The following is a 25,491-nucleotide window of genomic DNA, read 5'->3' as shown; positions in this document are numbered from 1 at the left end:
CGAGAGCAATATAACCATATTATAGCCATAATAAGACATAATTGGGTTTTGTTTTAACCATAATTCAGATCCCACACTTATTTCAATGTCAACCACCATTATGGAAGGAATAAGACGTAAACTCATAACGAAACATCAAATGCCATTATCCAATTATTTCAATGGTACACTTCACCTTTGGATCGATTAATGTATTAATTAATTCGGTATTTATGTGCCATAATCAATCTAACATTGCAAATATTAAAAACAATCAACTTACCGGTGACGCTGAAAGCCCAGCAGCTGCCACACGACCCTTGGTCCTTCACACCAGTCACCGCTCCATGGTCTCTCCAGTCAAAAGAGTCCGGAGCGGTCACATTAGGGATAACAGCTTTCCTAAACTGCACCTGATTTGGATCACGAAGACTAGCTTTCATACCCATATGTTTTGTACTAAATTCTTCGTACGTAAGATCTGCAAACCGCGTCACACCGTACGTAGCCGTGCCTCTCTCATGGGTATTCAATTCATGCATCTTTCTAACGTTTTCTTTAAATATTTCGAATCTCTGGCGCATTTGGTGTCGATCGTCTATGTACTCCGGTTTGTATGTCGAGAGGAATTCGTAGAACAAATGCTCTGCTTGCAAATGGTGATACACCTCGGCTGTAGCAGCTTCGTGGTAGTCACAAGTGACGCGGTAGTTTGCCGGATGATCAGTCCACGGTCGCAGCCACACATTCACTCTGCAGAATTTGTTCAAACCCTCATCCTTAACTAGTTTGCAATCGGTTTGCGCGCTCAAAGCTGAACAATCAGTGAGTCCAATTTCAATTTTCAGGCGATAGTGAATTCCAGCTACCACCTGCTTTTCTAAAGAAAATATTCTAACCACTTTCTGTTTGCGTGGATGAGGGTATTTCGCCTCTATGTGTTTCAGGGCCTCTTTAGCTAATTGCATAGCCATTTCGGCACTTTCAAATTCAATGTGTGCTTCTAAAGGCGTTTCATCGTCTTCACAATTAACTTCAATATTTTTCCCGTTTTGTAGCCACAAACGTTCAAAAACATGCGCCACACAGTGCCTCCTTGGAAGATGCTCCAAGAAGTCACACGTTGTAATGTCATCAACCCACTCATATTTGAGACAAGAAGTGTAGCCAACATCAAAATCTATAGTCGTTACTTTTCCCGAAGTTAATTTTGTAGAGTAGCTATTAATCAAAATAACTCTTTGCTTGTATCTGTGAATTGATGACATTTCCAACTTCTCTAATGATTCCTGAACTAATTTCTGTATTTCCATATCATCAGCAGTCGCATTTACTAAATTCATGGACACAGATCTTTTCCTGCGGGTCCCTGGTGTTGTGCATTTCACGTCGATCTGATATATTTCCCTGCTATTGGGTACGAACCATATGAATGATGTACAAGGTTTTGAAGATTTCGTACTGTCTAAATAACATACAAAGGGTCTTTTGTCTATATCAACATCTTTGGTGCAATTTGTAAATCCAACTATAAACTCGATTTTGACAGGTATATTTGAGTCAAGACTTGGTATTACCTGCGGTTCTCCAAGATGAACTAACTTATATTTTTGATCTGGAGACTTCTCTAGTTCTTTTATGGAAGTCCGAAGGAGTTCGGGAATTGACAAACCAGACACGCTTGAAAACTCTTTGTCATCATCGCAAACTACAGAGACTGTTTGAACAACCAGCTCATCGTCTGGAGAGGGCCATAGCCTAGCAATACACAGTCTATGTGCCATGCCATCCATTTCCTCACAGTGTGGCAAATTCTCTTCGTCAGCATGCTTAAGGCAAAAGGTAGGAGCTATTTCTATGTATAAACGAACCATATTCGCTCCCATATGAACACTGCTATCAACGGCATGGACAGAAATTAATTTATCTAAATTATTTGTGTTTGAGGCTTGATTAACATGCTGTATAGCTCGCTCAGCATAATAGTATTTCAACTCGTCATCAATAGGTTCTTCCTCGTCTAAAACTTCTCTTTTATCTTTTAAATCGACTTCTATTTCATTTTCTAACATTTCATTGCCAAAATCTACATCTCTCTTATTTCTATTATCTCCCAACGTAATATCAGGATTGCATGCAACAGTTATTTGCTTTCGTTTCAGCCACGGCTGATTCCAAATTTTCGAATGACAAGAAAGCATTGCACTACCTCGTTGCTGTTTACAATATGATGCATCAAAAATTTTAGAGGGGCAGGTTGTAGGAACAGCTGTAAAATGTATCTCATAAATTAAACCAGATACAACTTTAGTCCGCACACGCTTCACCTCAATAACTTTATGAGCATGTTTACTTTTTTTTAATCGCTGATACTCGCGCAGGGAATCTTTAGCTAATAATTTATATTGGTTCTTTGTAGGATCTTGTTCTTCCCTGAATGCACCAACAATTGTTTTATCACTATTTTGTCTTGCATCCCTATTGCCCAATATCTCACGTTTTGTTCGAGACTCCTGATTCTCAGTCTCATAGTTAACTTTACCGACTTTCCTGTACATCAAAGGTTGCGCTCTCTTGGCTCTATATTTTTGGTTGTTAATTTTACAGTCAACGGTGATTTCCTTCTTATTCATCCACGGTTGTTCCCAAACTTCCGAATAACAGCTAATGACGTCACCGGAATTTCCGTCTGAAGGCGAAATCACAAACTCGATTCGAGTCATCGATCCGGATACGACCTGGGTTGACGCTTTTACAACACGAACTACTTTATGGGGTTTGGTACTGCCAATAGATTGCAAATATTTTTGCATAGATTCTTCAGCCAAGCTTTGAAATTCTGGATCATTAGGGTCTTGAGCTTGTATGCCACCAACTGGTGTCTCTCGCTTGGATCTGTATTTTTGGTTGTTAATTTTACAGTCAACGGTGATTTCCTTCTTATTCATCCACGGTTGTTCCCAAACTTCCGAATAACAGCTAATGACGTCACCGGAATTTCCGTCTGAAGGCGAAATCACAAACTCGATTCGAGTCATCGATCCGGCTACGACCTGGGTTGACGCTTTTACAACACGAACTACTTTATGGGGTTTGGTACTGCCAATAGATTGCAAATATTTTTGCATAGATTCTTCAGCCAAGCTTTGAAATTTTGGATCATTAGGGTCTTGGGCTTGTATGCCACCAACTGGTGTCTCTCGCTTGGCTCTGTATTTTTGGTTGTTAATTTTACAGTCAACGGTGATTTCCTTCTTATTTATCCACGGTTGTTCCCAAACTTCCGAATAACAGCTAATGACGTCACCGGAATTTCCGTCTGAAGGCGAAATCACAAACTCGATTCGAGTCATCGATCCGGCTACGACCTGGGTTGACGCTTTTACAACACGAACTACTTTATGGGGTTTGGTACTGCCAATAGATTGCAAATATTTTTGCATAGATTCTTCAGCCAAGCTTTGAAATTCTGGATCATTAGGGTCTTGAGCTTGTATGCCACCAACTGGTGTCTCTCGCTTGGATCTGTATTTTTGGTTGTTAATTTTACAGTCAACGGTGATTTCCTTCTTATTCATCCACGGTTGTTCCCAAACTTCCGAATAACAGCTAATGACGTCACCGGAATTTCCGTCTGAAGGCGAAATCACAAACTCGATTCGAGTCATCGATCCGGCTACGACCTGGGTTGACGCTTTTACAACACGAACTACTTTATGGGGTTTGGTACTGCCAATAGATTGCAAATATTTTTGCATAGATTCTTCAGCCAAGCTTTGAAATTCTGGATCATTAGGGTCTTGAACTTTTGAGCCACCAAGTAGTGTATCTCGCTTGGCTCTGTATTTTTGGTTGTTAATTTTACAGTCAACGGTGATTTCCTTCTTATTCATCCACGGTTGTTCCCAAACTTCCGAATAACAGCTAATGACGTCACCGGAATTTCCGTCTGAAGGCGAAATCACAAACTCGATTCGAGTCATCGATCCGGCTACGACCTGGGTTGACGCTTTTACAACACGAACTACTTTATGGGGTTTGGTACTGCCAATACATTGCAAATATTTTTGCATAGATTCTTCAGCCAAGCTTTGAAATTTTGGATCATTAGGGTCTTGGGCTTGTATGCCACCAACTGGTGTCTCTCGCTTGGCTCTGTATTTTTGGTTGTTAATTTTACAGTCAACGGTGATTTCCTTCTTATTTATCCACGGTTGTTCCCAAACTTCCGAATAACAGCTAATGACGTCACCGGAATTTCCGTCTGAAGGCGAAATCACAAACTCGATTCGAGTCATCGATCCGGATACGACCTGGGTTGACGCTTTTACAACACGAACTACTTTATGGGGTTTGGTACTGCCAATAGATTGCAAATATTTTTGCATAGATTCTTCAGCCAAGCTTTGAAATTTTGGATCATTAGGGTCTTGGGCTTGTATGCCACCAACTGGTGTCTCTCGCTTGGCTCTGTATTTTTGGTTGTTAATTTTACAGTCAACGGTGATTTCCTTCTTATTCATCCACGGTTGTTCCCAAACTTCCGAATAACAGCTAATGACGTCACCGGAATTTCCGTCTGAAGGCGAAATCACAAACTCGATTCGAGTCATCGATCCGGATACGACCTGGGTTGACGCTTTTACAACACGAACTACTTTATGGGGTTTGGTACTGCCAATAGATTGCAAATATTTTTGCATAGATTCTTCAGCCAAGCTTTGAAATTCTGGATCATTAGGGTCTTGAGCTTGTATGCCACCAACTGGTGTCTCTCGCTTGGATCTGTATTTTTGGTTGTTAATTTTACAGTCAACGGTGATTTCCTTCTTATTCATCCACGGTTGTTCCCAAACTTCCGAATAACAGCTAATGACGTCACCGGAATTTCCGTCTGAAGGCGAAATCACAAACTCGATTCGAGTCATCGATCCGGCTACGACCTGGGTTGACGCTTTTACAACACGAACTACTTTATGGGGTTTGGTACTGCCAATAGATTGCAAATATTTTTGCATAGATTCTTCAGCCAAGCTTTGAAATTCTGGATCATTAGGGTCTTGAGCTTGTATGCCACCAACTGGTGTCTCTCGCTTGGATCTGTATTTTTGGTTGTTAATTTTACAGTCAACGGTGATTTCCTTCTTATTCATCCACGGTTGTTCCCAAACTTCCGAATAACAGCTAATGACGTCACCGGAATTTCCGTCTGAAGGCGAAATCACAAACTCGATTCGAGTCATCGATCCGGCTACGACCTGGGTTGACGCTTTTACAACACGAACTACTTTATGGGGTTTGGTACTGCCAATAGATTGCAAATATTTTTGCATAGATTCTTCAGCCAAGCTTTGAAATTTTGGATCATTAGGGTCTTGGGCTTGTATGCCACCGACTGGTGTCTCTCGCTTGGCTCTGTATTTTTGGTTGTTAATTTTACAGTCAACGGTGATTTCCTTCTTATTCATCCACGGTTGTTCCCAAACTTCCGAATAACAGCTAATGACGTCACCGGAATTTCCGTCTGAAGGCGAAATCACAAACTCGATTCGAGTCATCGATCCGGATACGACCTGGGTTGACGCTTTTACAACACGAACTACTTTATGGGGTTTGGTACTGCCAATAGATTGCAAATATTTTTGCATAGATTCTTCAGCCAAGCTTTGAAATTCTGGATCATTAGGGTCTTGAGCTTGTATGCCACCAACTGGTGTCTCTCGCTTGGATCTGTATTTTTGGTTGTTAATTTTACAGTCAACGGTGATTTCCTTCTTATTCATCCACGGTTGTTCCCAAACTTCCGAATAACAGCTAATGACGTCACCGGAATTTCCGTCTGAAGGCGAAATCACAAACTCGATTCGAGTCATCGATCCGGCTACGACCTGGGTTGACGCTTTTACAACACGAACTACTTTATGGGGTTTGGTACTGCCAATAGATTGCAAATATTTTTGCATAGATTCTTCAGCCAAGCTTTGAAATTTTGGATCATTAGGGTCTTGGGCTTGTATGCCACCAACTGGTGTCTCTCGCTTGGCTCTGTATTTTTGGTTGTTAATTTTACAGTCAACGGTGATTTCCTTCTTATTTATCCACGGTTGTTCCCAAACTTCCGAATAACAGCTAATGACGTCACCGGAATTTCCGTCTGAAGGCGAAATCACAAACTCGATTCGAGTCATCGATCCGGCTACGACCTGGGTTGACGCTTTTACAACACGAACTACTTTATGGGGTTTGGTACTGCCGATAGATTGCAAATATTTTTGCATAGATTCTTCAGCCAAGCTTTGAAATTTTGGATCATTAGGGTCTTGAACTTTTGAGCCACCACGTAGTGTCTCTCGCTTGGCTCTGTATTTTTGGTTGTTAATTTTACAGTCAACGGTGATTTCCTTCTTATTCATCCACGGTTGTTCCCAAACTTCCGAATAACAGCTAATGACGTCACCGGAATTTCCGTCTGAAGGCGAAATCACAAACTCGATTCGGAGTCATCGATCCGGCTACGACCTGGGTTGACGCTTTTACAACACGAACTACTTTATGGGGTTTGGTACTGCCAATAGATTGCAAATATTTTTGCATAGATTCTTCAGCCAAGCTTTGAAATTTTGGATCATTAGGGTCTTGACCTTGTATGCCACCAACTGGTGACTCTCGCTTGGCTCTGTATTTTTGGTTGTTAATTTTACAGTCAACGGTGATTTCTTTCTTGTTCATCCACGGTTGTTCCCAAACTTCCGAATAACAGCTAATGACGTCACCGGAATTTCCGTCTGAAGGCGAAATCACAAACTCGATTCGAGTCATCGATCCGGCTACGACCTGGGTTGACGCTTTTACAACACGAACTACTTTATGGGGTTTGGTACTGCCGATAGATTGCAAATATTTTTGCATAGATTCTTCAGCCAAGCTTTGAAATTTTGGATCATTAGGGTCTTGAACTTTTGAGCCACCACGTAGTGTCTCTCGCTTGGCTCTGTATTTTTGGTTGTTAATTTTACAGTCAACGGTGATTTCTTTCTTGTTCATCCACGGTTGTTCCCAAACTTCCGAATAACAGCTAATGACGTCACCGGAATTTCCGTCTGAAGGCGAAATCACGAACTCGATTCGAGTCATCGATCCGGCTACGACCTGGGTTGACGCTTTTACAACACGAACTACTTTATGGGGTTTGGTACTGCCAATAGATTGCAAATATTTTTGCATAGATTCTTCAGCTAATTGTTTAAATTCGGGGGCATTAGGATTTTGAGAAGTTTTACCACCAGGAACGGATCTTTTCTTCCTATCTTTAGTAACAATATTCTTATCAATATTAAAAACATCATCGCAATCTACTTCTACTTGTCTGCCATCTTCTATCCATGTTCTATCCCAGATTTGTGCGTTGCATTTTCTAAGTGGTTCTGATGCTAACAGTGGACAAATACTTAAATCAACTTCGGTATTGCTACTGCACGATGTATATCCAACGATAAATTCGATTTTTGTAACTAAACCTGCATTAATTTGTGTTGCTACTGAATTTATTGAGACTATTTTCTGTTTGTTGTTCCTGTTAGACTGTATTTCTAAATATTGTAGGGCTTCCTGCACCATTTCTATAACTTTTGTGTCATCGTTATAATTTTTTTCCTTTGGAACTTGGTCCGAGTAACTAGTATCGATGGGTCGTTCTATGCAATTATAAGTTATTTGACGTTCTTTCCGTGCGTGTTTTTCAAAAATGACCACTTCACATAAATTGGACCCAAGTTCATCAACCACTTTACACTTTCTTCTTAAGCCAACAGGTGTGTCCTTAGTACAATTCAAGTGTTCTAATATAAACGCTATTTTAGTTAATGTACCGGAAACTTTTTGTGTGGTAGCACTAATCATTTCACTTATATTCAATGCATTTAGTTTTGGTGATTCCTTTTCAATTTTTTTTATGCTCTCTTTACACAACTGCAGTAACACTGGATCATCTAACGGAATATTGCTCACATTATTTAATTCGTTTCCCTCTTCTTCATTGTAGCAGAACGCCGTCAATACATGAGGATGTTTTTTATCTGTACCTTCAATTATTCCGTTACAAATTTTCTTTACTGTGTCTTTAGACTCACACACAGCTTTGTCACATGGTATAAAGATTCGCGCTTGTATATAGTAAAAATGTTGATAATTGACAATTTCATCTTCAGCTTTTACAACATCTTTTAAGGTTCTAGTTTTAACTGTCAAATCCATTTCATTTAGATAATCAACCATCGTCTGCGCTAAGTCATATAAATATCTTCCGTTTTTTATACTTTTGTGCAATGCTTGGAAATCGTCAGCCAACAACATAGCCTCTACGTCATGATCCAAACTTCTTTTCATCCTTGTATCCTTTTCATTATCACGTTCAGAACCAAAAGCAGAAAACTCGAAAAAATTCATCAATTCTTCTATTGTTTTCCTTCGTTCATCACTCAAACTAGTATGAACGTTTTGATTCGGTTGACTCATCGTATTTTGATTGTTATACTTTGTCGTTTCTGAGTCTTTAATTGCATGTTCCTCACTCTGTTCCACGGTATGAACTTTTTCGGTAGTACCAGGTTGATGGAATTCACTATACGGTATTATTTGTTCTTCAATTTTCTTTACTTGATCATCCGTCAACTTTTTAACTTGATTTTGTTGTGCCTGCACGTCTTCAGTGTGTGCAACTGTTATAACATCATCTCCAGCGTTATTATCATTTCTTGGATGGATACCAACTTCATTATTTTCTCTGTTGTTACTGTCGTCATCGTCAATGACTTCACCATTATCTCCAAACTGCCATTCACTAGTGCAATTATTAGACAAAATACCTCTATATTTACCACCACGAGGTAATTTAACCCATGGTTTTTCCAATATAGAAATTTTGCATGTATTAGAAGACACGCATGATTCAGTTTGAGTTTCAGTGCAACTGTCGTAATCCACCAGAAGGGTTAGTATATACCGCACACCATTAACAACCTGGAACAAAGGAAAGTGTTATTTTTATTGTTTTAGGTGGTTGAAGCCCATCTCTTAATTTTATGCTTACCTGCACTTGTCGTTCTACATCTATGACGGTTTTAAGCGCGTGTCGCACCCCTGGGTCGTGGCGATCAAGATGGCGGACGGCAAGCGTGGCGAGTTCTGTAACTCCAGCTGCTTGGGGGTTTATGTGTGTAGCACAACCAATACAAGGCGCGCCCGGCTCTTCTCTGGGCACAGCAATAAACTGCTCGCCTGATGTAACCTAGCACCAAATAATAATAATATCAGCCCTGTATTATAATATACTTGCCCAATGCTGAGCACGGGCCTCCTCTACTACTGAGAGGGATTTAGGCCTTAGTCCACCACGCTGGCCTAGTGCGGATTGGTAGACTCCACACACCCTCGAAATTCCTATAGAGAACTTCTCAGGTATATAGGTTTCCTCACGATGTTTTCCTTCACCGTTAAAGCAAGCGATAAATCATAAAGAATACACACATGTTTTTAGAAAAATCAGAGGTGTGTTTCGAACTTTGGGATTTGAACCTACGGACATTCGTCTCGGCAGTCCGTTCCACAACCAACTAGGCTATCGCCGCTTATGTTAGTTAGTTTTTGTAAAAATAAAATCTAATCTCAGAATTTGCAAAAATATTTTTTAAGCTACTGAATGATGAGACAAGCTTGCTGCTCGCCTGATGGTAAGTACCGCTCATTAACAGTAACATCACCTTAATTATAAATTACAAAGCTCTAAGTAAAGCTGACAAAGCGAATTCTGAGTACCATTATAATTAAGTAATTGCTTGAAATTAACCGTCAAATAAATAAATGACTACGTCCAAATATCCATATCAGTAATAACGAATCGTCATTTATAATAAAATCAGCCGTTAATATGGTTCAGTTTTGATACTAGACAAATACAATGATTTTCAGGAATAATCAAGTATTGTGCTAAGGGTAAAAACAAAAGGGTTTATTATCCGACATATTAGTAACTAGGAGTTGCTTGCTCGAGTGCATGATGTTTACAGAATATGAATTCTATTCAGTCCATGTTGCATATACAATACAGTAATAATATTATATATTATAATGATTTCTTATGTTTACGCGAATGTTAGACATAGAAATTAAACTAAAAAAAAAAAAAAATACTAACCGCGATAGAATCCGAAAATTAGTTTAATTTCAATATTATACATTATTATTGTGGTTTGTGACCGATGTCTAGGTATTACATGTACGATGACCCTTTCATTGATTTGCGACATCAACTCTAATTTTGTTTTGATTTAAACGGAACCTATCTAAACCAAAATTCATGCTTTTTGAAGATTCAGCGACCATGACGTTTGTTCCACCTATTAAGACAATTGTTGACGACGAATTAAATACGGCAAAGATAAAATCAGACCAAAATACTGCAGGGACCTTTTTATCAACGCCAGCACAGCGTAGAATGTAAATTGAGAATTAACATTAAACTGTGCAACATAATGTCCAACACATAATGATACGTGTCTTCATAGTAGGTATCTAAAACAAGGACACTAGGTCCCTTAACACTCAGACTTAAAAATAATTTAAGAATCGTACAAACAGACATCATACGTAGTATACTACGACGTTATAATACAAGTACAGAAACTTCACAAAGATTAATAAGATTCCTAAGACGGGCATCAGTTCGCATGGCAAATTATGACGCGATCTAATGACTCAGGTCTGACTTGAAATGAATACAAAAGATAATGAAGTGTTTTCCTACATCAGCCGAGCACGCTATAAATAAATATGAATTAATATGATTTCATACTGGTTAGAGGTTCTGGGTTCGCAACCCAGATCGAATGACACTTTACCCGAGTTTTTCTAACACTATTCAAGACTTTATCGCCCCATTAATGTTTACGAGAAATAATTTAAGATCCAACGTCGTGTAACAACTTCGTAACCTAACATTAATTTTATTTAGTCCAACAATTACCATGTCGGTGTCATTTTTATCTGTAACATAAATATTGCGGGTCGACGGGAGTGTCTCCATTGCTTTACAATTTACATAACATATTTGACACTTGCTTCGGCTACTACCAACTGTCAGTTCTTCAGAGAGATGTCAATTTTGAAAATCGAACCAGTTCATAGTTAAAATATTTTTTATTTTACTTACAAATAAAGTCAAAATAAAAAATATTCTATTTTAAAATGGTCCGCATATGACTTTAGACCCTAAGAAGCCTTTTATAGAGTTTTGAATAGTCTAATTTGCAATAAATATGCAAGCAGCGTACAGTAAACACGTAAACGTAATAAAATTTATCGTAAACGAAGCAAGTTATAAGCATTTTGTGTTTATTTAATTGCATTGTAATTAACAATATGTTCTCTGAACTAACCATAACCGATATTAATTGATCACGATGTTGCTAATTGATTAACTAGTAAACAATGCACGCAATTAACTTCGCCGGCTTGGAATAAGCCACGTTTGCCGCACTCTATACATCCCGTCAAGTTATGGGCCACTCTTAAGCGAGGTTCAAATTAGGAAGAAAACTTGCATAAGTTGACTTCCGCAAACTATTTTTACCGTGTTTTGTCAATCAAGGCAAACTGACTTCTGCAAATTTTGAAGGTACCAGGTTTCCATACAAGACATGTGTATAATGATTAAAATTTTGCCCTAAGAGTAAACCCATCTGAAACCTGAGGCCTGGAGTTTAGGCCTTAACTTAATAACTTGATTAAGCTATCCGAGAAAACGTGATGTTAATCGAGGTATTGATATCGTTTTCGCAAAAAAAATGTTAAAAAAAGACACGACGCAGAATACTTACAAATATTATTAGGTTTATATGTAAACCATTATTCTATAATAATCCGGCGGATACTTAATTTATCTGGATTTTTACATACGAGCTAATAATAAAATAAGAAAATTATTTCTCCGGAAAATTACAATCCGGCGGAATAATGTGAACTGTTACAAGCTGAGGAATCCGACGGTCGCGATTGAATTGATATGAAATCCGTGGTTTGTTGATTCCAGTTTGGTTATAATCAACAAACCGCCGGATTTGACAAAGATATTGTTTTTCCTTTTGAGTATCCGTCGCATATTACTATTTGTTTTTCGGAGACGATTATTGTATGCTAAGAATATGTACACTGACACTAGTATGAATACATTATTACAATTGTTATGCAATATTTCTCCATTTATTTACGAGACACTTTCCTGATAAACGCCAGCCCTTAAACAATATCAGTCTTACATATAAAAATTTCGCAAAGCTATGCATAATTAAAAGACAAATTTACTCGATCAGCTGTAAGTCAAAACCCGCCATCTTGCCTCTTAATAAGGTTTAAACTAGGAATCGGTGATGTTTTTGACAGCTATTTAAGCAATTCCTAACCACCTCGTAACGCTACAACAAGTTTATAAGTGAGACTGTAAGAAAACCACTCATAACATTAAATTACTGCATGGCAATTATCAAGCCGCTACCCTTGAACATAAGGTATAAATCTGAATGACGCTATGAGTACACCCCTAATATACAATCAGACGAGAACCTCACTCGTCCAGTTATTTAATCCTCCAAAATACGTCGAAGTCATAACCCCATAATAAAGCGCAAACCTGTATCCAATTTATATCCTTCGCGACAAATAATTAAGCTCTAATTTTAACTTCACGGTCATTCTATCGGCTTCATCTCTATTTGTTTTATATATTTAAGGGCGTCTCCGAGCAAATGGCCTTGAGCATTCATTTCATACAATATCAGCGCACGAGTTGCCGGCGGGAATAGAGAAAGTTTTACGTATAATGTATTTTAAAAATCAATTGTAAGTCGTTTTGAATATTTCAATTTACCTAAATATTCTTTATAAAATTGTCTTTCTCGTATTGGTGGTTATTAATTAAAATAAATGTGTAATTTAGGCAGAGAATACAATTTTTATTATGAAATTAATAAAACAATATCTACTTTATAAAAAATATATATATATAGGTATACTTAAATTTCGAATAGTCAAGAAAAGTACGACTGGCGGTCCGTTTTGCTGGGATCATCGCCTTAAGGATAATATTATCCATGTTTACAGGAATATGGGTGTTTATTTCGACACACTGTATACCTTGTGGTTTTCCTTTACATAGCTAATAGGAAAGATAATAATAATTGAATCACTAAATTACAATTATTGTTTTGCTAATTGAGCAGTATCTCAATAGATACCTACAACAATTTATTATTTAATAGCTGGTGTAACGTGCTGCATAGCCGCCTTCGCTTCAAACCTCGAGTTTATTCGGAAATACACTGCCATTGGCTAATTCCTAGAATGAGAAAAATAGTGTAGCACGCAACGCATTAGACTGCTGCATGGAGCAAATAAATTTCCCTATTATGAACAAAATTCAGGTAAATGATCATAGGGTATAAAAATACAATAAATGAGAAGGCTAGAGGAAACCAATGCAAAATGCCACGCGAACGGAGCATTGCCGACATAGCTAATATACAGATAAATTGAATTCCATGTAGAATGACTTTATGCATGTTCATTGTTCAGATTTATCTGTTTAAACTCTTTGTATGAAACGTGTAGGTGTAAGTACTACCGCTTTCAAACTAAATTAAGGACTTATCTCGTGCAATCAACATTGCGCATTCGTTTCATACATTTACGGAGTACGGTAGCAAAATTTTCAAATGATTTTATGAAATAAATTTTTGGTGTTTTTGAAAATTTTAACCTACCGACATTTTTATTAATACATTGTCTATCTAATAGTATTGGTTGCAAATTAAAACTATATGTACTCCTAGTGTTGCACGGGCTCGTCAATTTTAGTGATATTTTCATTATAAAATTAATGTAACAATATCCACATTATAAAAATATTGAAACAACCAATGTAAAGGTAAAGATAATGTTGTAGAAATATGTTCTTTTATTTATATTTCTATATACGTTATACATTTTAAATAGATAAGTTCTAAAGATAGGTCAGCGCGCAGTTTGCTGGGTGCACCCCTTAAAGATTAAATGTTACAAGGCATATTGTATGGTATTATTTATTTTGTTTAGTTCTCTGCTTTTATTCGTGTTTGGCGTTTATATACAGAATCTATACTTATACAATTATACTTTTCGCTCTAAATTTCAGTCGCAAAATAAAAATCAGGCTACAGCTCTCCGGAGCAATTTAGCTTCGACAGACGACTATGATGGTCCAGGCATCATATGCCGAAATGTATAGACTAATGGAATTCTTTATATACCTATTTAATAAGCGATGAGGATCTTTGTTACCTGTCTACTTTAATATGGACGGACTGAATATTAACCGCGGAAAGGCTAACTAATTAACAATGTCCTGTTTTACGTACATTTTTGAAATCAACAAATTTTCCTACCTATTGCGAAGTCAATTTCATTCTTTAACAAAATTACTAATAATGGATATTTTGTAACCTCGGGAATAACTTGTAAATTTTTATCTCCATGTTAGTATTACAAGGGCATAACATATTGTCTGGCGCTAAAGAATCACAAATTGTAAATGAGATGTGATTATCAGTTTTAAGTAAACAATATTGAACCTCGACACACAATAATAATATAATTAAATGTCAATCTTGTTGAGGTTTCACTGAGAGCGTGAATTGAAACGTAGCGGAGCGAGAGAAATACAAAAAAAAATAGCTCTATTTCATGAATCAAGTGCCACAGCATACATTACGTTTACACCATGGACATCATAATTTTCTCATATTTTTTTGCGACGCGATGTGGGAAATGTCACATAGCGTTGCGTTTTGTGACTTCTCGTTATATTATGAATATAGCGATCATCAACATTATGCGAAATATGGCCGACAAATTAAGATTTCTAAAGTTAAGTCGCTAATTCGAGTTTTAAAAAGCTTAGTATTCAATAAATTTAATAAATACTTAACAAATCCATAAGTCATAAAATATCTATTATAATCAAATAAACAAAATGACAACTGTAACACAACAACCGACAATACGAGGAAAAAAATATAAATTATTATCTTTTACCAAAACGCGATGTTACGGCGAAAAACTTTTGACGAAAGTAATCTTATTCGTGCCCACAGTACAAATCCCGCCTTAAGTTCTTGGCAATTAAGTGATATTTGGTTTTTTCTGCTCCTAATCAGCCCGGAGTCTGGAATTGTGCCCGATATGGCGATAGACCTGCCCCCTATTACATCATGGGACGGAACACACTTGGCGAAAATAGGGTGCCCGGGTTGCGCCTCTGCATACCCCTTCGGGGATAAATGCGTGATGATGTGTGTGTATGTGTGTGTGTGTTTTTAATGAAGGTTCTACATGCAATACCATAATTTATAATAATAATAAATTTACTTTAAGAATTAAGATACAGAATTTCGTCACCTGGTCAATGTTCTTTATAATCAGTCAAATAATATACAGAAATACTTACACCACTATTTGGTTCCACTTCATTATCAAGTTGGACCGGTTTCCGTACCAAAGCAGCTTCTGTGACAATGACTTCCTCAACCACAGGTTTCTGCTCCATATCTTGGCAATGGTGTTCATCATTAGCCACCTTTACACCTTCGTCTTGGAGTTCCTGCATTCTAGCCGTACATTTTACGTACTTTCTAGAATCAAGGTTGTGCGTATCCGAGACATGGAGGGAGACTTCGATCCTGTAGCATTTGTCGTCCTGTTGAAAATATTGGACCAATTAATAATGTTTTTTGTTATTATTTTAAACAGATACATTCTTTGTTTTATGGGTTCATTAATTCATTCAAATAATTGATAAAGTTGTTTTGATGTGCGTTAACTATTGTATTATAACTGTACAATACTGTTTTGAAGTCCTGGATTCAAATCCAGGTCAGACAAAGTGATATTGGGTGTTTCTGCTCAATATTACCCTGGAGACTAGAATTTATGTTGTAATGGCAATAAACTCATCCCTTTCAGATCATAGGATAGGAGCACACAAGGGAAAATTGCTTGCCCCGGTTACACCTCTGCCTACCCGTTTAGGATAAAGGTGTGATATATTTTGTTTCCACTTGCAAGTTCATTTGATCGTAATATTTAATTGTTGAAAATAAACAAAACTTAATAGTATGTTGCTTGAGTCATATGCATACCCTAGTTAAACTGATTAAAAATAAATATATAATACATGGTAATGTCATACAATTTTTTTTTATTCATACTATATGGAACCAGATAAGGTTCATAGCCAATTATATGAATGAAATAATTTATTTTGAACCTGTAAAATTTTATACATTATATAGATTCCATCAATATTAACATTACCACCAGTCCGCACTAGAGAAGAACGGGCAAGAAACTCTAGTGTTGCTCTTTTCAAAATCAGTTTAAAGTGTAAACTACTATACATAATATAGAGAAAGAAAAAAAATACAATTGTTTTTTTATTGTTATTCCGAGTAGTTCATTTTTATAATTGTAAATTAGCTAATATATTAATTTTAAAATCTCCATACAAGTGCACAAATCTCAGGAACCATGATATTATATTATGCTTATATTTTTTACACACTAATTATATAATAAATAATTGATAACAAAAAAAGAATATAGCTTATATTAAATATTTGTTCTATTTTTTATATTATGGCTTCCAAGGTTTATCAAAAATTGTGCCAAATTCCAGTAGTAATAGTAAATAATATGAAAAAAAATTATAAGTAAATAAACAGTGATATTAATGAAATCTTAGAATATTTCTACAAAACTCATATCTTCAAGCGTTCTTTAAGACTAGACAGTATTCTTTGTGTAATACCATATTAATCCTTTTTAGTATGAACATTGTAACAGATAATTATATTATTTTTTACATACATGTAATGTTTGTTCACTTCTATTCTTAATGGTCTAAAAATATTTATTTATAGAAAGAATATTTTCTGTCTTAAATTTTTAAAAATAAATTACAAAAATATTTTTTAATAGAACATTGTTAAATAAAATATAAAATAAAAGCGAAATATTTTAATAACAAAGGTTCACAACTCGTAGAGGTCTAATTCAGTGATAACCCAATCACAGCATCATGCATAAACTAATATTTAATTCACCATGCGACAATAGTGTGATATCGCAAATGAAAGTTGAGTCTAATTAAATTATAATACTTACAAGGTCCTCTACATTTTGTAAAGATCCTTCTTCACATGTATAAACTTGATTCGGTAAATTATTATAAAATTCTATGAATCCATTTAAAAGTTTATCCTTTTTTTCAAGGCTTATTTCACCGCGCGTAAGCAATATTAATATTGGCAAAAACAAAAATATATTTTTGGTATACATGGTGTATAGTCAAACGTCCATTGCCGTACGATGTATACAGCGCTAATGATTATATTCGGCGCTTCGCAGCTTTATAATATCTTTACAACGTATAAACATTGATTATCACAGTGCGCACTTCTGTGACTTCACTTCTAACTAATAGTGTCTAACTTTTGTCCACTTCTGTCACAACTTTTTATTTATTGACATCAATGAATCATAGTTTGTTCCGGTTTATTCATTGTAGTGAAGCGGAGCATAATCAGCCTAGCGCAACAAGGAACAAAAAATCTTTTGTATGGAATTGACATGGCATTTAATGGCGGATACTGCTATCTCTCTCTCTCAGTACAGTTTCTCTTTCTATTCCTCACAGCCATTATTATTGTTTGTTTACTTCCTGACGTTTTGGAATACATTTGTGTTTTATTGATTTATGTTTGTATTATTTGTTATTCAAACAAGTAAAAATATACCAAAAAGTGTTTTTGTTGGTGTAAGTGAATACGTTTTAAAGACATGCCACCAAAAAAACGTTTCACTACGCGTGAAATTTTTGGAGATCGAGCCCATCGAATAAATCACAAAAGCAGAATGTTTATGGCGAAATTTCCATTGGATGAGGTCAGGTAAGCATTAATTAGATGTTTTTAGTCATCGCGCAAATAAAGTAGCTTAGAAATAATAAAAATTCTCATTTTCTAATTACCATTATGTTACTAGTGATGTTGTTATTATTATCGATATCGATACCTGTTTAAATTTATTAATCAATTTGCCCTCCGTGGTTTCACCTATTTAGGTCCAGATTCTGTGGGAACATAGTGATAAAAAGTAGTAATTCTAACTATCTACATACCAAGTTTAATCGCAATCATTTTAGATTTTTTGCGGGTACGAATAATAAACATACAATTGCATGCACACGCTTTATAATATTAGTAAGATGATGACTGATCATTAGGACAAAAAATACTAAAGTCGTGTATGTGTGTGTGTGTGTGTGTGTGCGTGTGCGTGTGCGTGTGCGTGTGTGTGTACTTAAAAATGCGTTGAGCAATCAATGTGCCTGGGCACTGTTTATGATTTTAGGCTTAAATATAATTTAATAAGCAATTTATTTACAATTAAAAAATATTTCCAGATGCCGAAAGTGAGTTCAGGTTGTGGGAAAAGAAGATTTGATATATGTTCCCATAGAAAAGCTGCATACTTTGAAATATGTGTGTTGTTCTCACTTTAATAACAAAGATTTTAATAAAAAGAACAATCGCCTTAGAAAGTCAGCCATACCATCGAAAAATTTGAAAGCTGATCCACTTCCTGATGAAATGTTGTTTGAATTTCCGTGCCATGTTTTTATAAACAATTATTGCACAAATGATAATATCTTTCAAGAGAAGTGCGACAAAGAAGTGTCACCATCCTTTGACTTTATAATTAAATATTCTCATTGTACCTTGACCTATCATAAGTGCAACTATATTCGCCTACATGGTGAATGAAGGATTTTATTTTAAAATACAATTATTATTCAACATGTGAAAGCTTTTCATTTTATTTCGAGTCCTCATTTTAGTCCAACCTTGTAATTATAGTGCTAAAATGTTCACTGTATATTGTGAGTTGGATTGATAATGTGGACTCGAAAATACATTATATGAATTTTATCAAAGTAGCTTTAGCGTCGATTCCCACCAGTAGAATTTATCGATATCGATAAAAAGTGCTCACTACTATGTATTTTGTTCAGTTGGTAGTATTGTTATTTGACGTTCCTGACGTATTCTTCCGTGATATTGGTATTGATACGCCATGTAACTTCGATTTTATTACTTTGTATTAAGTCCTGTCTCTTAAAACGTAGTGATTATATTCTCTTTGAGCATAATATGCATTATGCTATAGGACCATGCGATTATAAATCGGCTCGATTACTAATACTCGAATAGTTCAATTACCCAACTAATCAAGCTATTCGTATAATACTATAGTTAGATGTTTATGCATTCAAATAATATACAAGCTACTTAGATACTCATTATTATTATTTAAATAAATATTTACATTAATAATTAATAATATTTATTATAAGGAATAAAATGTCATATATTTATAAATAAAATACTATATAATAAGAAATAATGATTTTATTGTAAAAGCAATCATTGAAAAAATCCTCCAAAATGTATTCTTACTACTAAAGCGATAACTCGAACATAAAATTTCGTTACCAAAAACAATGACGTTTTACAAATAGACGCGTCATACACTAGGGGTCGCAAACCGGTATCCCGGATTTCGAAAATACCGGAATACCGGACCAAATTAAGAACATCAAAATACCGGTATTGATTTTACAAAAACCGGGATATTCGGTATTTTCGGTATTTTATAAAAATAAAATTCAGTACAAACTGTGTGCATAATTATTAATTTCTCGAGTTTTAAATCGCAAAAATTTAAGCCGCATGCAATTTCATTCATTCGTATAGGCGTATTTTTTATAATGAGCGAGCAAAATACATGGCTTATGGCTATATTTCTATTATCGTTTTGCTTTAAGCATAGCGGTGTTAACTGTTAATTACTATTTTTATTAGAACTTATTAGAAATATTTTTTGTTCTTTAAAGTTTATCCTCCTTATTCATAGACGTTATTTATCTAAGGACAGAGCATTGCTGTGTGTTGCTTCTCAGTGCTGACGGCATGGCAGCCTTCGCAGTGCGTAGACGTAGGGCTGTGGTGATTGGCTAATATTGTGATACAACTTGAATCTAGTTGGTTGTCAGATTAACAAAGCTGAACAAAACAGCAAGCTGTCAAATAAACAAACTTGAGAAACAGACTTGTTATTACAGCAATGCTCCATCCCAATGACTAAATATAAAGAGGATAGGCCTCAAAAGTTAGCTATATGAATAAGTTATATTTATGTTAGGGAAATCGAAGCAGAATTGTCAATATATATGTCTATCTCTTTTACTCAAAGCTTATTTGGAACGCAACAAAAAAAGACAAAAATAATTGCTTTCTTCGCATATGGCACTATTTCGTTTACTTCAACACACTGGGACCGCCTTGCGGCAGAAACGCCATTTTATGCGGGCCAGTCAGCAAGTACATGTAGTGTCAAACGATGTAAACAAATCTTCATAAATATTGAATTTAAAGTAATATAAGCGACGTGATTGGAATCCTACACCAAATACATATTTTTTTACATTTTGAGAAGATATGCATAAACCACACGTTTAATTAACGCGAGTAAAGATAACTGTTTTCCAACAATATTCCCGATAAGTAAAATAGTAATGATTATTATACTTCACCTAATAGTAATATTACTTTAATATATTGCTATGAATAAAATTAGAATTGTTACATAAAAGAATAGATAAACATAAAAGTAACAACATAAAGATGAAATGTAAGATATATTTTTACAATTGGCGGTCTTATGTTTCGAGCAACCTTTGCATGCACGGAAATAGATACATAATCATATTGTTGTTATTGCAAATAATTATTATAATTGATTATCTTAACCACCATTTTTACGGTCATTGATTTTAGTTTGCTGAACCATAGTTATGTTTCTCGATCAAAGAGCATAATAATAAAATAAAATAAAACCAACCAAATAATTGCTGGCTACGCTATCTTATTCCATTTATCATGTATTAAATAAATATCTTAATCTGTAACTTAAATTTTTAGCAAGGAATAGTGCAACATACAAATATAGATCAAACACAACTGGATTTTTGTCACAACAGGTACTGCTTTGTTTAACAATTGTTACTTATAAATCAGTTTCAGTTTGTTTCTTTACACTATGGTTTGTTATATTTATATTATGGTAGTTCCTAACCCCTTTCGTATTTGATCTTTTTGGGGCTTGTTTGTCTCTCTTAATTCTTCGATGTCGATACAAAATTTTCGGTACTAGCATATCACTATTGTAAGGGGCGGAGTCGGCACCATTTTATGCATTAAATGTGCCGCATGTCACGTGACCATATCACCCATCCTCTATACTTCTTTTATCATTGCTCCATCCTTAGATAAATAACCTCTATGAATAATTTTTATCCTCGTCAATCTTATGTTTGACGAGGATAAAAAAATTATTGTTTGAATCTGATTTTGTTTATTTTTTAAAAGGAGATAATGCTGGTATCCTCCTGTTATTGTATAGAAAGTAATTACTGCATTAACTGATTAAGATTTATCACAAGAGTAAAAATCTTTTTAATTTTATAACTATAATATTTCTAGCTTTTGCCCGCGGCTCCGCTCTTGTGGTAAAGTTTATTCGGGATTAAGTTTGCCGTTATAAAAGTCTATTTTCTATCCCGGAAAAATATACAGTGTATATATTTTCCCGGGATAGAATGTAGTATATGTTCTTCCCAAAGTCTCAAACTATATCCATGCCAAATTTCATCTAAATCCGTTGGGTAGTTTTTGAGCTCAACGCGATCAGACAGGCAGAAAAATGCAGCGGGGGAATTTGTTTTATAATTTATTTATAGAACGATTTAAGAGAAACAATTCCGTGATACAAATTTATTTCATAACTTTAGCCATTAACTCAGCACACGCAACGGGAGCCTTCAAGAGGAATAAATATTCCCCACTTTTGCAACATTTTTTATTACTCATCTCATCAGCCTACAACTGTCCACTGCTGAACATAGGCCTCCCCTAGAGCGCGCCACGTTGCTCAGTCCTCCGCTCTCCTCATCCAGCGTCCACCGTGATCATGCGAATGTCGTCGGACCAGCGGGTCGGAGGTCGTCCTACGCTACGCTTACCGAGACGCGGTCTCCACTCTAGGACTCGTCTGCTCCAGCGGCCATCGGTCCTACGATAGATATGGCCAGCTCACTGCCATTTCAGCTGGCTTATTCTCCGAGCTATATCCGTTACTTTGGTTCTCTTATGGATAACCACATTTCTGATTTTAACCGCGAGAGAGACATCTAGCATAGCTCGTTCCATCGACGCTGCGCGACCTTAAATTTGTGGACTAGCCCCACCGTCAGTGTCCATGTCTCGGCACCATACGTCATCAGTGGTAGGACGCAATGCCCGAAGACTTTCGTCTTTAAGCCTTGTAGAATAGCCGACGTAAAGACCCGGCGAAGCTTGCCGAATGCTGCTCAGCCCAACCGAATCCTCCTATCAGCCTCCCTCTCAAAGTTGTGCCGGCCTAGTTGGATAGTCTGGCCAAGGTAAATGTAATCCTACACAACCTCGAGGGGGATGCAATCGACATATATTGACGTTGACGCCTCGTGCAGTCCAGCCCAGAGTCTTGAATACGTCCTCCATCGCGTTGGTGAACAGTTTTGGAGGTATTACATCTCCCTGTCTCACCCCGCGACAGAGTGGAATTGGTCTTGTTCTCTAGTCCTGAATTTGCACGGTCGCCGTCGCAACATTGTAGAGGCATCTCAACACCTCAATATATCGCCAGTCGATATGACATCGCTGCAGAGATTCCAGAACAGCCCAGGTTTCGATGGAGTCGAAGGCTTTCTCGTAGTCCACAAATGCCATACACAGCGGCTGCTTGTACTCATCGGTCTTCTGTATAATTTGCCGAACAGTACGGATGTGGTCTACGGTTCTGTAACCTTTACGAAACCCTGCTTGCTTCGGTGGCTGGAACTCGTCAAGTTTAATGGCAAGGCAATTCGTGATGACCTTGGAGAACAGCTTATGAACGTGGCTCTGAAGTGAGATTGGCCTGTAGTTCTTCAATGGAGTCCTATCACCCTTCTTGAAGAACAAGACCAACGCACTCCTGGACTACGCCTTCAGTGCGATACCTTGGTGGATGATAGCATTAAAAAGCCTCGCCAAAGCTATAAGCAAGGGTTTGCCTCCAGCCTTGAGAAGCTCCGTAGTAATGCCATCGTCACCAGGGGCTCTACAGTTTTTGAGCTGCCTGAGAGCCGCACTAACCTCGCCGATGTCGACGTCCGGGATGTCCTCGCTGAAATGGCGCGTGAGAGGAGCCCGTGGATCGTTCACACCTTGGGCCGCAAGCTTCTCCGCCCTCGGAGAGTACAGGTCCCCATAGAACCTCTCCACTTCTGCCAGAATCACAGGGCGAGAGGCAGTGATTCTGACATCCGCCGTCTTCAGCTTCGTCAGATGACTTCACCCCAGTGGTTTTGAAAACATCTTGGACCCCCTGTTCTGCTCAATAGCGGCTTTGATAGCTTCCGTATTTGAGTAGCGGAGGTTCTTCCGCGTAAGGTTTCTTATCCCTCTGGAGAGAGTCTTGGATTCCACTGATGAAACATGGTCAGGCGGAATTTCACGTCTCAGCGGCATGAGATTCAAGGTTTAAGCGGAGAGCTAAGACTTCTTGTACTTCCAAGCAAGCGGAAAATATAGCGGCATAGAGCCTCCACCACATTTTTATTACTGTTTCGCTCCTAATGGTCATAGCGTAATTATATATACCTTATAGCCTTCTCCGATAAATGAGCTTTCCATCACTAAAATACTTTTCTATTTAAATCAATTCAATCAATATAATAGTATAGATATAGATTATATTTTAATTTAATGACTATTTTATTTCTTCAAATACCGGAAATACCGAAAATACCGGAATTTATTTTAGGTCAATACCGAAAATACAGGTTTTGAAAAATGGTCCGGTATTGCGACCCCTATCATACACTAACAAAATTTAACATAAAAACAGCGCAGTTTTTACTATAGTCACAGCCCAAGCGGCTTGCATTGATACGCGCCGAGTGAGCCCGAGTCAGTGCTGCTAGAAGGTTACATTTCTTACATTTTTCGTTACTTTTGACCCCATCGCGTAACATGTAAGTATTTTTTTATATTTAAGGCAATTTTCGTAACTTTTGAGAACAACGAGATTTGTAATACATTTTTTTTATTGTAAACAGTTTATGAACGCATTTCTATTCAACGCATCCAAATTGAACGCACCTAAAACTGGCGGGTCTAAAAAGTATTTCACTCCATATCACACTTAGAGGTGGCTCGCCATGACAAAATGAAACGTATCTTGCATAAACTTGATTTTGCTTGAGTGTGCGCGCGCACATTTCCTACTTCGCGAGTCCCCGCGGTTTCGTAGCTACAGAAATGTTAGCCCAAAAACGCGTAAATTAAAAAAAAAACAATAATGGAACTTTTGCAGAAAACATGTAACATTTCAGGAAATGAAACGTGACTTACGACTCAAGGGTCCTGGCAACACTGATTATAACAGGTAATTAAATTATTATTTTGACATACATACAATGTTCACTTCTATTCTTAAGGTCTAAAAATATTTATTTATAGAAAAAATATTTTCTGTCTTAATTTTTTTTAAATAAATTACAAAAATATTTTTTAACAGAACATTGTTAAATAAAATATAAAATAAAAGCGAAATATTTTAATGATAAAGGTTCACAACTCGTAGAGGTCTAATTCAGTGATAACCCAATCACAGCATCATGCATAAACTAATATTTAATTCACCATGCGACAATAGTGTGATGTATGGCAAATGAAAGTTGAGTCTTACTAATTAAATTATAATACTTACAAGGTCCTCTACATTTTGTAAAGATCCTTCTTCACAGGTATAAACTTAATTCGGTAAATTATTATAAAATTCTATGAATCCATTTAAAAGTTTATCCTTCTTTTCAAGTCTTATTTCACCGCGCGTAAGCGATATTAATATTGGCAAAAACAAAAATATATTTTTGGTATACATGGTGTATAGTCAAACTTCCATTGCCGTACGATGTATACAGTGCTAATGATTATATTCGGCGATTCGCAACTTTATAATGTGTTTACAACGAATAAACATTAATTATCACAGTGCGCACTTCTATGACTTCACTTCTAACTAATCGTGTCTAACTTTTGTCCACTTCTGTCATAACTTTTTATTTGTTGACATCAATGACTAAATATAAAGACGACATGCCTCAAAAGTTAGCTATATATGAATAAGTTATATTTATGTTAGAGAAATCGACGTAGAATTGTAAATATATATGTTTATCTCTTTTACTCAAAGCTTATTTGGAACGCAACAAAAAAAGAC

General features: G+C 36.4%; 1 protein-coding gene across 1 annotated transcript in view; it reads right to left on the bottom strand.

The window, feature by feature from the left end:
* LOC115450500 overlaps nt 1-24,994 on the bottom strand; it is a 39,278-nt gene extending 14,284 nt beyond the window's left edge. Inside the window, 5 exon segments of the mRNA XM_037438063.1 lie at nt 263-6,476; nt 6,478-8,997; nt 9,068-9,265; nt 15,512-15,760; nt 24,979-24,994. Coding sequence (XP_037293960.1) covers nt 263-6,476; nt 6,478-8,997; nt 9,068-9,265; nt 15,512-15,670 — 9,091 coding nt within the window. The 5' untranslated portion in view covers nt 15,671-15,760; nt 24,979-24,994.
* Between the last annotated feature and the right edge of the window lie 497 nt (nt 24,995-25,491).

This window comes from Manduca sexta, chromosome 13, assembly GCF_014839805.1.
Source record: "Manduca sexta isolate Smith_Timp_Sample1 chromosome 13, JHU_Msex_v1.0, whole genome shotgun sequence".
Classification (NCBI taxonomy): domain Eukaryota; kingdom Metazoa; phylum Arthropoda; class Insecta; order Lepidoptera; family Sphingidae; genus Manduca; species Manduca sexta.
The sequence above is the reverse complement of the archived record's forward strand: the minus strand, read 5'-3'. Positions and strand labels throughout refer to the sequence as shown.